This window comes from Paroedura picta, chromosome 11 (assembly GCF_049243985.1).
Source record: "Paroedura picta isolate Pp20150507F chromosome 11, Ppicta_v3.0, whole genome shotgun sequence".
Classification (NCBI taxonomy): domain Eukaryota; kingdom Metazoa; phylum Chordata; class Lepidosauria; order Squamata; family Gekkonidae; genus Paroedura; species Paroedura picta.
Window position 1 is genome coordinate 15,702,288 of NC_135379.1, and position 16,339 is coordinate 15,718,626.

Sequence of the window (16,339 nt, forward strand, 5' to 3'; positions counted from 1 at the left end):
CAATGGGCTTTTCTGCTAGTTTTATCATAAATAATACAATTAGTAATGTATGCAGCAAATCAAGATTGAATAGCATGGCAGTCCAGAAAAGCAGAGCAAATCTTTCTTTAAAAAGCAAATTCCTGCACATAACCCAGGCTCACCAGGATTCACAGTTGCAAGAGAAACAATACATATAAGGAAGAGTGTCACAGTGCTGTTGGGAGTTTCCTTTCCCAGCAACACCAGGAGGTGGTGACTAAGATAAAGTGAGAAGGGTCAGGCTGGGAAGGAGAGCACCTCACAGCCAAATTCCTGGGATCAAGGCAGCGTGACCTCTCCTCCACTGCACAGCTCTCTCAGGAAGTCCATCATCACCCAACTGAAGGAAGGGGAGAAGGTGGCAGTGATGGACACCAACTGGTTCCAGTGGGCTTAAACTGGACCAATTCCACCTGGGATTGTGATAGAAGAATGACAAGCAACGTCCTGGGAAGTGTGAGAAAGAATAAACTGGTTCCTGGATATGAAATTTTGCCTTGGTACCAGTTCCTTGAGCTCTGCCGATCTAAACCCAAGAAGCAGAGACTTAAAGCTTTTTACCAGTCCGTAGTCATAGAATCCGTCCGAAATTATATTGCTGGATGCTAAATACCCCATCTGACTATATTTTTGGGGAAGATTGTGGTCGAGTATTTTATCCAAGGCCACTTCGCTGAAGTTATTTTTCCGCCCAATTGACAAGTTAATGTCTTCAAGAATGTCTAAAGCACTGTTGGAAGGAAAAGAAAAAGAGAGAGAAAGAAGCATTGTTCTAATAACATGCTCTAATTTTCTGCAAAGGATTGATATCAAATACGTATGCATGTGCTGTCAAATCGCTCAGTCCATCCCTTCCTGCCCTGCGTTTCCAGGGCCTTTCTCCTTACCCGAGCTTTGTCATTTCCGCTGCCGTTGGCTCATCGCTGGCACAAACCATGACGGCCCAACAGGCGTTTCTTCGGACTTCATCGTTCCTTGACTGGAGGAGCTTAATAAGAGGCTCGAGCCCACCCGTGTTCCGTAACTACAAAGGCAAACAGCAGCACTAAACGGCTTGGCCAACGCTACCTTCCTTCCGGTGGGGAGAGCACGGATGAAGGACTTGGCCACGGGTCCAGAAGAATAACTAGTTTTTACTACCCAAAGGAGCCTCAAAGTGGCTGACAAACGCCTCCCCTTCCTCTCCCGACAACAGGCGCCCTGTGAAATAGTTGAGGTTGAGAGAGCTCTGAGAGAACTGTGACTGGCCCAAGGTCAACCAGCTGGCTGCCTGTGGAGGAGTAGGGAATCAAACCCAGTTCTCCAGATTAGAGGCCTCCGCTCTTAAACACGACACCATGCTGGCTCTCAAGGCCGAGGTATCAAAGCGGCACCTGTGCTGCCCCTCCTTGCACAGGCCACCGCTGAGATGACAGGCCAGTGCCCTGCTCTACTTGAGTGCGCTCTTGTGCTAAAAACCCACCAGTGGAGAAGGGCTCCGGCTGGCTAACCGATATCGCTAACTTCTCAGCACTCTTTCCATCTCCAAGGTCATTTACTCATGACCCAAGTGCCTCAAAAGCTGGTATACTGACATACGTTACTTTCTACCACTAACCTTGCATTACGCACCACAGGGCGTAATGTCCATGTTTGAGTGCAATGTGTGCATTTTTTTAAAATGATCTGTCTGTTTTTCAATTTGATAATCTTATTTCCCCCCCTCCTTTCTTCTAATGCCTCACTCCCCAGACCTTATTGCAGCCTATGGTTCTTCCCTATCACTGCCTCACCCCCCATCCTATAACTGATCTGCCCTGCAGCAAAAGTCGATTGGCTCTCAAATGCCTCTGGCTACAGATGAACCCGGGGGCTAAGCAACAGGGGAGGGACTCCCAATCTGGCTTCGGTTCAGCGCTGTCCTTTGTCACTTGATTCCGCACGCGATACAGGTAAAGATTCACCCTAGTGTACATGTTTGGGAAGTCAGAGTTCATATGCGATTTAAAAAAAAATATTCCCCACAAAAATGTTCCTATCCTAGAAGAATATTTGAACCTTTGTCTTCATATTGTATATCAGGGGTAGTCAAACTGCGGCCCTCCAGATGTCCACGGACTACAATTCCCATGAGCCCCTGCCAGCGGGCGCTGGCAGGGGCTCATGGGAATTGCAGTCCATGGACAACTGGAGGGCCGCAGTTTGACTACCTCTGCTGTATATACTTATTCATTCACAGTACATTTAAAAAAATGCTTGCGGCTTAAACTCTCCACCTTTCCCAAACGTGGCTAACAGACAAGACTGCATTTCTGCTTTTCTGAGGCTACAAACTGCCCTGCACACATGTAATAAAGAGTGACAGGCGAACAGAGCATACCCAGACTGACGTGATAAAAAAGGGATTCATCCATGACACACTCGAAACGGAAAACGAATCAGGGTTTCGTAATAGCAAACAACGTTTCGCGTCTACCTCACCTCAGCTCTGGCGTCGGCATCGCAGCCCACGGCCGCCACCGCAAGGGCGGCGGTGCTTTGTACGAGGCTGTTGGAGGAGTGCAGTGGCTCGACGATGGCGCTCATGATGCCGTGGCTCTGGATGCTGAGGCGCAGCGGCTCCTGGGTGGCCAGGTTTGTGAGCACCGTGGCAGCGCTGGCCACAGCCCCGTCCCTCCTGGAACTGAGGACGCTGATCAAGGGCTCGATGCCGTCAGCTTCAGCAACAGCACTGGAGGAGAGGATACAAAGCCAAATGCCGGTTGATCTGAGCCCCCGGCCCCCTTCAGCCCCTCCAGATGTTACCTCCTCAGGCCAGATCAGCTCCACAGACCACTCCCCATGTGATCTGCACATGGCAGCTGGGTCGTTCACCAAGTCTAAAGCCACAGCATCTTCAATACATAGACTATTATTTATTTAACGCCACCCCTCCAGGAGTGGAGCCTCTTGTGGCGCAGAGTGTTAAGGCAGCCGTCTGAAAGCTCTGTCCATGAGGCTGGGAGTTCGATCCCAGCAGCCGGCTCAAGGTTGACTCAGCCTTCCATCCTTCCAAGGTTGGTGAAATGAGTTCCCAGCTTTCTGGGGGGTAAACGGTAATGACTGGGGAAGGCACTGGCAAACCACCCCGTATTGAGTCTGCCATGAAAACGCTAGAGGGGGTCACCCCAAGGGTCAGACATGACCCGGTGCTTGCACAGGGGATACCTTTACCTTTACCCCTCCAGGAAACCTGCCTGAGGTGATTTACAAAATTAAAACAATTATTTAAAAACAGACACTGAAAGTTATAAATTTAAATTCAACATCTAAACATTGCTAAATTTGAGCCCGGTGCATTTTAGGGCCTAAGTCAAATCTCCCTCTCAAAAGCTTATACCCAGAAGTTTCTACTGGACTCAAATCTAGTTGTTCTCCTGCAGACCACCACAGCTACCCTCTGAAACATTACAGGTAGCAGACAGATTTCTAATTCTCCCACACCTTCCATAGCAGCATGCTCCAGGGAAAACACCTCTTTTCAGTGGCGCTATTCTAGATTCCTTCATAATATTGTTCTTGTAAACAACAGGAGGCATATGCCGAACGCACTAGCGTTTCATAGTGATTTTATACCAGGCTCATCTGTTTGTTAAACAAAACCTGGCAGAGCCTCTAGCACAGGCAATGTACAGATGGAAATCTCTGTTACCCATGTGTTTTCTTGTTTATAACTGTGGTTTAAAGTATTTTTGTCTGTATCCCTAAACAGAGGAGGGGGGAACAATCCTGGCTTCTGCTATTTCCCATTTTAAATAAAAAGATTTAAAATAGATGTAATATTCATTTGCTTACTTATGACATGTCTCAACACTTCATCTGAGGTGCCTGAATTTTGGTTCCCAGGTGGTCTTCAGCTGAGCTTACAGGGGCAGGGCTGCTTACATTCACTACCGCCTCATGTCCCTTTCAGAGGAGTCTAAGGGGTATGGACCACAGAACATCATGGTCCAAATCCAAGAGCCTCATGTACAGCAGACACTGTGTGCCCATAGGGAAAAGGGCCTGTGGCTCTGGGGCAGAGAACATGCTTTGTGTACACGAAGCCCTAGGTTTAATCCCTAGTTAAAGGGTTTCAGGTCACAGGTCTTGGTAAAGATTCCTCCTCTGTGGAGAACAACAGTCAGCCAGATGACCTACAGTGCCACCCTAAGCCAGCTACACCTGTTTCAAGAAGGTTAGAAGGGTGCGGTGTTGCTTCGGTGTAGGAATCTGATGGTTTGGGCCAGCTAACTTCAGCATGTTAGAATCATTCCCCTTCTTTCACCAGGTAGCTATATTCTTTCCACTGGTCTTCTCATGCCACTCAATCCCCTCCCCCTCTCTCCTCCTGAGGGTTAATGGATATTATGCCAAGTTGGCTCCATCTTACAGGTGTTCCTAATTGGAGCCTGGCCTTGTTGGGTTCTCATCATCTTCAAGGAGAGGGCATGACCTGGGATAATTAGCTACCTGAGAAACCTGGTGCCTCAGGATGGGAGGGGTAGAGGGATGAGGTAAATTTCTAGAGGATTCTAAGGAGAATGGATTCTAATTGGTCCAGCGTCATCACCTGACCCAGACAGGGCAAAAACTTTACCTGGCCTGGGGATGGAAGAAAGACTAGCTTAGCTAAAGGCCCACATCTATGAATTGTTGCAGCGATGCAGGAAGAATGCTTGATATGTGGCCTGCACCTGCAAGGAAGTAAGAGCATGCCTCCTCATGCTGACCTCTAAATGTTAGGTAGGAAGCTATTTTCTGTGCTGCTTGTCTTAGAGTGTTGTGCTGCGCCTAATATATTTGCTAACTTGATAATTCAAAATTTCTTCTAATAAAATTCCTGGTGATATGCAGTTAATGGGTGCCCTGTTAAGGCACAATTTCTTAAGGAGACGTGAATGCCAAGAAACCAATACTGGTATTTTCTTATCAGTCACACCATGCAGATAGCTGGATTGGTCCAAAACAAAATGGAAAACTAAGTGTTGTTTAAAATTTTTGATTAGGACCAACCAAGATAACAGAAAACAACCTGTAAGCTTTTCTACTCAGGATGCAGATAAGATGTTGCAAAGAAGAAAGCTGTGAACATTTTTTTATGACTGCTATTTATCCCCCTTTGATATCCACCCTGACAAAGTGCCCTGGAGAACTTGCAAGATGCGTAATCAACCTGTGGTCCTCCAGATGTCCATGGACTGCAATTCCCATGAGCCCCTGCCAGCATCTGCTGGCAGGGGCTCATGGGAATTGTAGTCCATGAACATCTGGAGGACCACAGGTTGATTACCCCTTGGTTAATCCTCACAAAAGATATTGTATAGGTTTTGTCTTGAGACATAGATATTCATGTCCCATGCAACAGAAATCATGCTGAAAGGCTAAATCATGATTACATAATTACTAGAAAAAAACAGCATATGAAACTGGCTGTTTTCCTGTGACCTTACATAGTACCACATATGGGACAGCTCACAGAATACAAGCATCTTCAAATGGTTTGTGAGGATATCCCTCTTGTGAAAATTAGTTAAAGGGAACTCAAGCTTCTGAGCACAGCCCTACACAAGAATTACCCTCCTGTACCACGATTTGAGTCCAATTGTGGATTGATACCAAGGCCTACAATTACCAGAGCTGAATGTGTTGACCTGGGGGGGGGGGGGGGCTAGCACTGAACTCCCAACTTCTGTTCGTTAACTCCTGCATTTGTATGCTGATAGAGGGCCATTTGCACAATTCTGATAACTGTCTCAAAGCTATCTCAGTGATAATTGCCCAATTAATTATGCATCTAAACTCTAGCTAAACCTTCCTTGCAATTTACCACCACCCACCAACCCGCCCCCCCCCTTCTCTCCCTCTATGTTTGGCTGTTCCGTACTATCTGAAGAAATGTGCTTGTACATCAAAGCTTATGTCTTGAATAAAGCTTTGTCTTAAAGGTGCCCCTGGACTCAAACTTTGTTCTGCGATTACTCCATGCTGGGGAAAGTTCTGCCGGCTGTCACTAGAGGCCAGTGTTAAGTCACTTTACTACAACAAAGGCTAGCTCGCTTGTTCCAGAAGAATTATTTAAACCCACCTGACCTATGAAAAACCTCTGTACATTTATTAATGAGCTCTAATTTTATTTTAAATAGAACTCAGTGAAGCATTTACAATGTGTATGCATACGTGTGGTAAGTGTGAGTCATTTGCATGTTTATACACAAGACTCATGTGCTGTTCTGCGGACGATATCCCCTGTGCTAGTACCCCCCATCCCCCATCCCCGGCCAGGTAGTTGGTGGATTTTTGCAAGCAAGATGCCACCAGTGGTCTTGCTTCTCAGAGAAGACCTGAATTTGCTTTTTGTACTTGTATTTGAGTGATGATACTCGTACAACGTTTCATGACATCTCTGAGGGTGCTCAAGGATGTCTGATGAATTATGTCTTCACAACTAAAGCAATTTCTGGAATGGCTAAAGAATCCTCAAACTGGCTACCCTTTGCCCAAAGCATTTCTGCAATTGAAGGGAAGCCTCCTGGTGCAATGGAAGGAGAAGAGTTTTTACCTTGACCCATTCACATCTAATTATTTTGAAGAAATCGAACAATCGTACAGACGCCTGCTCAAAAACAGCTTGTGAATGTTCGTGCTATCGTTTTCTTCCTTGGACATATATGGAATTCCAAACAATCCCTTGTCTGTTGCTATCAGCAGACGGTTTCAAGAAATGTTAGCAGTAAAAAGCTTTCAGCACTTGCACAGAGGTCTTTATTTCTCAAATCAGCCTCACACTGAAAGATGTTTGGTTTCTGGTTCTGCCATTGTGCCGCAAGACGCTTGAAGGCTGTGCGTCATTCTCAGGGATTTCGTCTTCATTTAAAGTTCTGTTCTTATCAGTTTCACTTGTAATTCTAATTTATTGTGTATTTTGTTGTTCTTATTGTGTTTGGTGGCTTTAGCGTTAGTGCTAGCTCGCTTTCCTCGATTTAATTGTTAATTGGTGGGAGGATGAGATATTTTCTCAGTAAGGGAGAGTTTTAAGTGCTTGGCTGAAGGTTAATTACTATTTTAATCCTGCTATTTATTAAGGGTAGTTAGAAGTTGGTGATTCACTTCAGCCAGGTTACTTACAGTTTGTGTGTGTGCACAGCTGCATGTGTGTGTGGCTTCCTTTAAATACCTCCCTTAAATTCTGGAGAAGTTTGCTTAGAGAAAATTATTTGGTTTTATTTTATTTATTTGATCGAATACAATGTGCAAACTGAATGTGGTCGGTAAAATGAGTACCCAGCTTGCTGGGGGGTAAACGGTAATGACTGGGGAAGGGAATGGCAAACCACCCCGTATTGAGTCTGCCAAGAAAACGCTGGAGGGCGTCACCCTAAGGGTCAGACATAACCCGGTGCTTGCACAGGGGATACCTTTACTTTTACCTTACACCCAAGCAAACTATGAGGTTTTAAGGAACACGTTACGACATAAGAAGTGCAATTGTAAAAATGAAAAATCTTTGTTCCTAGAAAGTGTTATAGAATCATAGAATTACGGAATTGGAAGGGATACCCTGGATCATCTAGTCCAACCCCCTGCACTATGCAGGACACTCACAACCCTATCACTCATCCACTGTAAGACTGAAAAGCTCTGTCTTACAGGCCCTGTGGAATTGTGCTAACTCCGGCAATGCCCTGATTTGCTCTGGGAGCTCATTCTACCAGGTACATCCTCGGGGCCAGGGACCACCAACTGATTGGTATTCAAATGGAGTGTTCTTTGGGAGGGTATAGGAAGCCGGTCTCTCAGATACGCAGGATCCAGATCGTAGATGGTCTTATGCAGGGGTAGTCAACCTGTGGTCCTCCAGATGTTCATGGACTACGATTCCCATGGCTCATGGGAATTGTAGTCCATGAACATCTGGAGGACCACAGGTTGACTACCCCTGGTCTTATGGATCAATACCAATAACTTAACTTTGACCATAACCCCTAAATGTAACCCTAACCCTTCCCTAGCCTTAACCCTACTTCTAAGATGCACAACACCCCAACCCTAACCATATATGAGAAAACCCCAACCCTAAAATTAACCCAAATGAGGATCCCTAATTCATATTTTTACATTCAAAATAATGCAAGAAAATACATCTAACCCTAAAATTAAACTGAATATGAATCTGTAATTTCTTTCACATTTTTTACATTTATAATAATGTTTTTAAAAAACCCTATATGAACATCTCATGGCCTTTCCTAACCATGATTCTAATTCTTCCCTAGCCCTAATGCTCCCTCTAACACTAACCACTTCCCATCGCGAACCATACCTAAACTAACTGCAAACACAGTTTTTGAGCTTGTTAAAATATACATAGTACTAATGACGCCATTGCTGTCCTCATTTTAAGTTTAGCTGCTTGTTTGACGCAAACATATTTTCTGAGTTTATGAAGGGTAACAACTGACCGCTGCCTCCCCATAAACCATCAGCAAGAGAGAGCGCAACAATGACCAATAGATGGCAGTGCTGCCGTAAATTAATACCTGCCTGGGACACATTGTGACTGGCCTATTAAACTAGTAAGCTGGAAAATTATCCTGAAGGCCAGGTATAGCTTTGATTATTTTGTAATTGGATTGATGGGGAATAAACCAACACAGAGTTGAGACTGTTAAAGAGTCAGGTCCATGCTCTGCAGGAGTTAAAGAATCTCCTTAGAGACAGATTGTCAGCCAAGCTTGGAATATAGCACTGAGCCTCACTGCGGCATGCCTGCTATTCCCCCTTGTTTTTTTTTTGGGGGGGGGGAGAGTCTGCTCTCTGTTTTGTGGGTTATAAGCCTGGTCCAACATTCTTCAAAGAAATCTTGTCTGTATGTAGCAGCTTTATCATATTATACACAGGCTTTCTTCCACCGTGGATCTCAGTATCTTGCACACAGTTCTCCCATCTAGGCAATTGCCAAGCATACTTTGAATAAAAATTGGCTCCTACATGACACTTACTGAACACTGAAAGTGCTTACCTTGACCGGGGCCTGCAACATTAGAGACCTCAGTTTCTCTTATCTGGCCTTCTGGCCCACAGAATTGACTAAGGTCATAGTGTCCTGAGTATATAATATCATTTTATGTATAGGAGCTAACTCTGTATATAACAATCTTTGTATTTTATGTATACTATTTTTATTTCTTGACTGACCATAAAGGTAGTAATGCCGAAACACAGCTGGTCAGTGGAGGCATTGGTATGCATGCATGGCCATATTTTATTGAGGTTATGCGATAAGCCTTGGGTTTTTAATTTTAATAAATATTAGAACTTAATTTTAAATGTTTTCTTCTAATCTACATAGCCTTAAATTCATTCGCCCTATCTGGACCTTTCTGGGTTCTTGACTTTGATTTGGGTCAGGATATTTTCTCCTTTTTGTTTTGGATTCTGGCAATATCCCTGACATGTAGTTGGATCACCAAAAATGTTAACAGCTAGACAGGACTAGAGGGGTGCCAATCGTGTTGTAAATGAAGCATCAATTTATATTCAGAGGCATGCTGACTCTGAATACAGAGGCTCCATTTACTTATGTCAGCTATTGATATGGTCTTGACTTCCATGAATTTGCATAGTTTCTTTTTGAACCCATCTAAATGTGTGATCTGTACAGGCCAGGTTAGCCAGATCTCATCACATCTCAGTCAAAGTAGGATCAGACCTGGTGAGAACCTGGATGGGATACCATCAAGGAGGGTCCACGGTTGCTATGCAGAGACAAGCAATGGAAAGACACCTTCTGTTTGTCTTTTACCTTAAAAACCATGAGGGGTTGCCATGTCAACTGCAATGGGATGGCAAAAACAACAACAAAACACTACCAATTAACACTACATCCATTAGCAGTGAATTCCCCAAAGAATTATGTATTCTGTGAAGTAATATTTCTTTTTGCCTGTCCTGAATCTTACATCCCTATGCAGTAGGTCAGAAAGGGGCATTTTCAAACTAGATTATTGATGTAAGTAGTTTTTTTTTTTTAAGGACACATACTGAAATGCCATATATGCTGTTTATATCCCATTATATGCTTGATACACTGAAAAAAGAAGCACCTTTCAGACCATTTAAGCCTGTTGTATAAAAATGTATTGCTCTGACTAGGGTGTGTGTATGTATACTTCTGATCAGATCACATATTGCAGTCAAGTAGGTTGGTGACTCATCAAAATGGTTTGTGATAAAAAAAAATAATCAGTCTTCCTCAATTAAGTTAGCTATGATATGTTCTTGTCATAAATAGATGTATCGTTTTTTTGGTGGCTTTATGGTTTGCCATTAAGAATACCGAATCTACTGAAAAAGAGATCTAACACGTTTATAATAAAGTTATTATAATCTGAATGTGCCCTGTCAGGAATAGAAAACCCCACATGTCATTTTAGCTGCAGATCCGAACAATTATAAAGCTATCGTCCAGCTCTTATTATTCAAGAGCAGGGCTGGTTCCACATAAAACATGATAAAATATTCCATGAAGAAATACATGTTTATTCCATTCCTATACTGCCCTCCCAAATGGCTCAGGCTGATGTACATAATTCTTAACATAATATGTTAAGAATTAACAGGGAATTAAATAAACAATAAACATCAACATTAATAGCATAAAACATAATAAAAACATAAGTAGCAATTTAGCAGCATTTAGTTAATAGCAGCCTCACGATATTCACTACCTATAAGACGCCAGTTAAGGAAACAACCCTAAGCAGTTCTTCTCAGAAGTAAGTTCCATTTCATCCAGTGGGGCTTACTCCCAGGAAAATATACTTAGGATTGCATTCCTGGCCTCAACAAATCTGATATTACTATATGTGTTTTCTAACAGTTGCATGATAAGGTTAACTCATGTTAACCTTCAGCCTATATAGTAGAATGTGGAGGTGTTTCAGAAATTTGGGCATGTTCAAATTGTGCTGAGTACAGGGACAAAATGGCTTTCTTTTCATGTGGACTCACCCTGAAGTGCATGTGATCTGGATCCCTTGAGCTTACATGCATAAGGCATTACAAAGGCAGCCATGACTCCTGGATACAACATGATGCTTTAGCAGTTTCTGCCACCATCTACAAATGTTCAGCATATTCCCTGAAGGGGGAGCTGTTCTAACCGAGCAGTAATATCAGGGCTCTCTCAGCCTCACCCACCTCACAGGGTGTCTGTTGTGGGGAAAGGAATGGGAAGGCGACTGTAAGCCACTTTGAGTCTCCTTTGGGTAGAGAAAAGCGGCATATAAGAACCAACTCTTCTTCTCCTTCTTCTCCTGGCGGCTCTAGGTCAGCCCATAACTCTCTTCTCAAAGGCAGCTTGAATGGCTCTGTGAGACAGGGATAAGGATTTCCCACCCCCACCTTCTCCTTTCATTCCAAAAATGCACCTGAGCAGCAGGCCGAGGAGGAAAAATAATCCAGACAGTCTTGCAGATTCAAAGAACCAGCTGGGGGAGGGGAGTTCTATCCCACATCCACCCACAGAAGCGATTGGGGAAATGCCCGATGAAACGTTCCCCCAGGATCATGATACTCGGTACCTATAGTTCAGAGTGCAAAGGACACATGGGACCTGCATATTTACCACACACACCCTTATTTGCTTTTGCTCAGATCAGCTGAAAATTCCATACAGGACTTGTCTTGCTTTCCCCCCAAAAAAACTCCATAAGGCTGCACCACGAGAATGATAACTTCCTACAACTCAAGGTGAATATATTCAGGACCTCAAGACTCGGTCCAAAGTTCAAGGGTCACGGGAACCCAGGACCAAATTCACCACCTTCCTCCGACTTGCGTTGCAGAAAGGGGCCCTAAAAAGCAACTATGCTCCCTTGAGAGTTAGATTGTATGGGGAAAACCTGCAATGAATTTTACATTGCTTTCATCCTTGAGTGCAGAGCGGAGTGGAGCAAAGCAATTCAAGCAGGGCTGGGCCCCAGAGGCCAATAGCTAGTTTTTTATGTGTGAGCCTAGCTACAATTGACATTAACTGAAGAGCCACAAGAAAGGAGTATCCGAGTCAATATCCACTATATTCTTTCCAGGGAAAGAATGGCAGGCAGAACAATGTCTACACATGATAAATGGTGTTTCATCTGGTAATGTTAAATTAATGTCAGTGGCTATTAGAGCCGAGTGAATAATTTTGTGACATAAAATGGATCTGATGAATTACATCTCTTTCTCCTCATGGAATATCTATGAAGCAATCTTTCCCCAGGTTTTATTTATCATTTGAGATACTTCATGAAACTTTTTGCAAATGTCATTGCTTTATGTCCTTTAATATTTGAACCACCTTGCTCATTTATTCATGTATATCGCGTGTGGTTTCATCTCTGAATGCGGAAGATCAGTTCTTATAGCCAGGATGCCAGGGGAAATAAATGGTATTAAAAAAGGACACATGCGCATACGTATGCTTACCATTTGTCTCGACAAACTTTCATAGCCATACAAATGCTCAATACCCCCACAGCTAAACAAGTAATTGCTATTTATGCTTCCTTATTATTTTTGTGCAGCTTTTAGTGTGTAATTAATAGCGCAATCTTAAGAAGGGTCACAAGGCTATAGAAGTCAAGGGGCTCAGAATGGCTGGGGAAGAATGTCATTTTAAAGACTGAAACGGCCACTGGAAGTTTTTTCCTATTTTGTTGTTCTTTTGTTTTCCACTGCTTTGAAAATTGTAACTCTTATGGATCTGTTAGTTGTGTTTTGGGGGAGGGTTTAAATTATTATTTTAATACATTTCATCATACTATATTTGTAGCTGTCGCATAGCTCTCTGGCTAAGAATGCAGGGTAAAAATCCTTAAATTAAATAAAGGTCCGATACCTAAATCAAGAGTTCCAATCAATTCCCGACATGAAATTAACTATGTTTAAAAAAAAAAACATGAGTTTTTTTATCAACTTGTGAAGAAATCTATGGCTCAGGTTGGTCCTGCCGTCCCCTGCTAGTATCTTCATGGCTTCAGATATTCATGATAAGGGAAAACAATCAGCAAAATGTAATACTCTAGCCTTCCCCACTGCAGCCCACTGAAATCATTTCTACACTGGGAACTTTGCTGCGCTGGTTCCCATGCTGGAGCACAAATATGGGCAGATGAGGTGCACTGGGCCAAATGTTTCCTTGTGGGGGAACAGGAAGAAACAGGGCAACCTGCCCTGACTCAAACTCTAGCCTGCAGTCCGGTGTGACGCCTCCAGTGCGTAAATGGTCTGAGTCCCCCAAAATAAGGGAGAATCAGCAAAAATCACTCATCCCTTTCCTATTGGGAGGAAATGATGTTGGGATGCAGACACTTTGTGTGAGCTGAAGCGAAGAGAAGCAAGCGTGTAATGAGCCAGAACACTTGGAAAGTACCCACAAGTGAAAAAGGTGTCCAACAATTCCAAGAACATAAGAAAAGCCCTGCTGGCTCAGACCAGTGGGCCATCTAGTTCTGCATGCTGACTCACAGTGGTCAATCAGTTTCTCCCAAGAGCCCACAACAAGGCATAAAGGCCAAGGCCTTCCCCTGATATTGCCTTCTGATGCTGGGATTCAGAGGTCTACTGCCTCCAAGAACCTCCATTCATCTTGCACTCACCTTGCATTGCCAAGATGGGCTGTTGTCAGATTAACTAGAGCTGTAGCGGCAGCTTCTTTTACCTCTTCATTGTCGCTGCTTAGCAACTGAACTAGCTGGGGAATTCCTTTGGGGGAGCAAAAGAAATAATTGCACATATGCAGTTTCAAATTAGCTAAGATTAAAACTGCAGGCCGGTAAACAGAACATAACACTGCTTACAGATCATGGCTCCTATTCTCCTCCATAACTGACTTACCGAGAGTTCCGGTGACTTGTTTGCTAGCTAAATTCTCACACATAGCCGAGATTGCTTGAGCAGCAGCTATTTTAGTTCCTTCGTTGTCTGTTCCCAAAAGAGCTACGAGACACTTTTCGACTTCTTCTTCGTGCAGGATTTTTCTATTTTCAGCTGCATTAAATTAAAACAACAGTCATCAATACCAAATAAATATGGCAAACAAGTTAGAGAGAAAGTAAAATGTCACGTTTCCACAGAAATGATGATGATGATTGTTGTTGTTTTGGTTTTGTCCAATGCAGGGTAAAAGACACAACTTGCACTAGCGTTGTGTGCAAAATCCAAATCAAGCTTAACGAAAACTGCACAAATATGCAAGCCTTTGGAGCAGGTCAAAAGGATGGCATTCTAATTACCAGCTTTATGCAAAAGGGAACTAACAATATTACAGATTATGTCTCCCTTTTTTTTTAAAAAAAGTGCTTAATTCATGGAGAATCAGGGATGCACATGCCTCCCCCTTGCTTCCTCAATCTATCCTCACTAGGACATAATGCCTTTCCTCAATTAGTGCTAATCGGAGCCGTGTACATGAAAATTAAAAGGTCACTTTTCCAGCAAAGATGCTATGTACTTGACAGTTGCTGTACAAATCAAATTAATGCTCAGGCTAGCTATGGTGAGTGGCAAGATAAAAAATGTGCCCGATGCTTCTTCCAGATGGGTGTTCAGATGAAAATGAAAAAACGAGGAAGTAGTGCAGACTGACTTCCATCCCTTGTACAGGGCTGGCGAGAGCCACCGCAGAACCCCGCTCCCTTAGGGCCCAACTCTCTCCCACACCTCCAAGAATCAAATACAGTATTTTATCAACCCAAGTTACATGACTCGCTGTTAGCAGGGACAGGCTAATAAGGGACCATGCATTTTGTCCTCCATGACATTCCTCACTCTTACGTTCCACCCCTCTCCCAAGGAGCTCGGGCACTGGAAATAGAGAAAACTAACATTTGCTTTAATTGTTAAAAGAACAAAAATGAAAGCCTGGCTGAATTGCATTTTGTTTTCTAGTAAAGGCACATCAAATGACATTGGTTCAAATGATCATAGTGTTGTACAGAGAACTGGCTCCCATTGAGAAGAGTTGGTTCTTATATGCCGCTTTTCCCTACCTGAAGGAGGCTCAAAGCAGCTTACAGTCGCCTCCCCTTTCCTCTCCCCACAACAGACACCCTGTGGGGTGGGTGAGGCTGAGAGAACCCTGATATTACTGCTCGGTCAGAACAGCTTTATCAGTACTGTGGAGAACCCAAGGTCACCCAACTGGCTGCATGTGGGGAATGCAGAATCAAACCCGGCTCGCCAGATTAGAAGTCTTAACCACTACACCAAGCTGTCTGAGTCAATATGGATAAGAGCAAACTACACATCTCTCAATACTGGAATCGCATTGGAAGTTCTGATATCAGAACACTCTCCAGAAGACTAAGGACATTGATTTGGGATCTTCCAACAAGACCTGCTCACTCAACATTTGAATGTTACAGGAATGGTGTGGGATCTAGCCAGAAAAAACAGAAACCTTACTGTCAACAACTCAGCCAAGAGGGGGAGAAAAATAACTGAGCTACTTTTTCTGGAAAAGCAAAATACATTTTAAAAATGGCTAATATCACTGCATACCAAAGGAATAAATCCTGCAGCAGCTGCTGAAAGGAGTAATTTAAAGCAAAAAAAAAATCTAGTCCCACTGTGCAGATGACTGTTACAATAACAGCAGGCACGCCGTTCTTCATTTCAATGTACGGAAATAATTAACTATCACCATTTCTCAGCTCTGCTAGAAAAACACGGGAAACAGTGTTTGTCAAACCTGGAAAGAACAAACTAATTTGAAATTACAACACAGTTTATGACAAATCAACACTGCAATTCACAGCCTGATCCTAAATGTGCTTAGTTGGAAGTAAGCCCTAGCAATATGTATTGTATTTATTTTTCACATACATAAGTTTAAGACTGCAGCTTTAGAGCTACAAGGGATTTATTAAAAACTTCCGAAAGTCAATCCTATGTACATTGAGAAACAATTAAACTTTGCCCGCCACTGACTCCTCACTTAATCAACGTTAACTGTCAAGAAGAAAGGTGACATATTAATATTTTAATATGGAAGAGGCCCCCTTGTGAGGCTTCAACAAATATATAATGCAATCAGTGGAGAATCTTGGCAAATAAGATGCTGGGGCCCAGAGGCTGGCAAAAAAAAGTACTGTAAGTCAGGGGTAGTCAACCTGTGCTCCTCCAGATGTTTGTGGACTACAATTCCCATGCTGGCAGGGGCTCATGGGAATTGTAGTCCACGGACATCTGGAGGACCACAGATTGACTACCCCTGCTGTAAGTGACCCTGGCAAGGCAGCTACATAAAAGGACTTCACCTCATGCTCAGAGA

General features: G+C 43.4%; 1 protein-coding gene across 4 annotated transcripts in view; it reads right to left on the reverse strand.

Annotated features, from left to right (window-relative positions):
• ARMC3 (armadillo repeat containing 3) overlaps positions 1–16,339 on the reverse strand; it is a 64,173-nt gene that overhangs the window by 18,453 nt on the left and 29,381 nt on the right. For all 4 annotated transcript variants that reach the window (XM_077303495.1, XM_077303494.1, XM_077303493.1 and 1 more), the window contains 5 exons: positions 13,903–14,055; positions 13,665–13,770; positions 2,482–2,731; positions 909–1,045; positions 583–751 (listed from right to left, as the gene is read on the reverse strand). In XM_077303495.1, the coding sequence (XP_077159610.1) occupies positions 583–751; positions 909–1,045; positions 2,482–2,731; positions 13,665–13,770; positions 13,903–14,055 (815 nt within the window). The remainder of the gene's footprint in view (positions 1–582; positions 752–908; positions 1,046–2,481; positions 2,732–13,664; positions 13,771–13,902; positions 14,056–16,339) is intronic.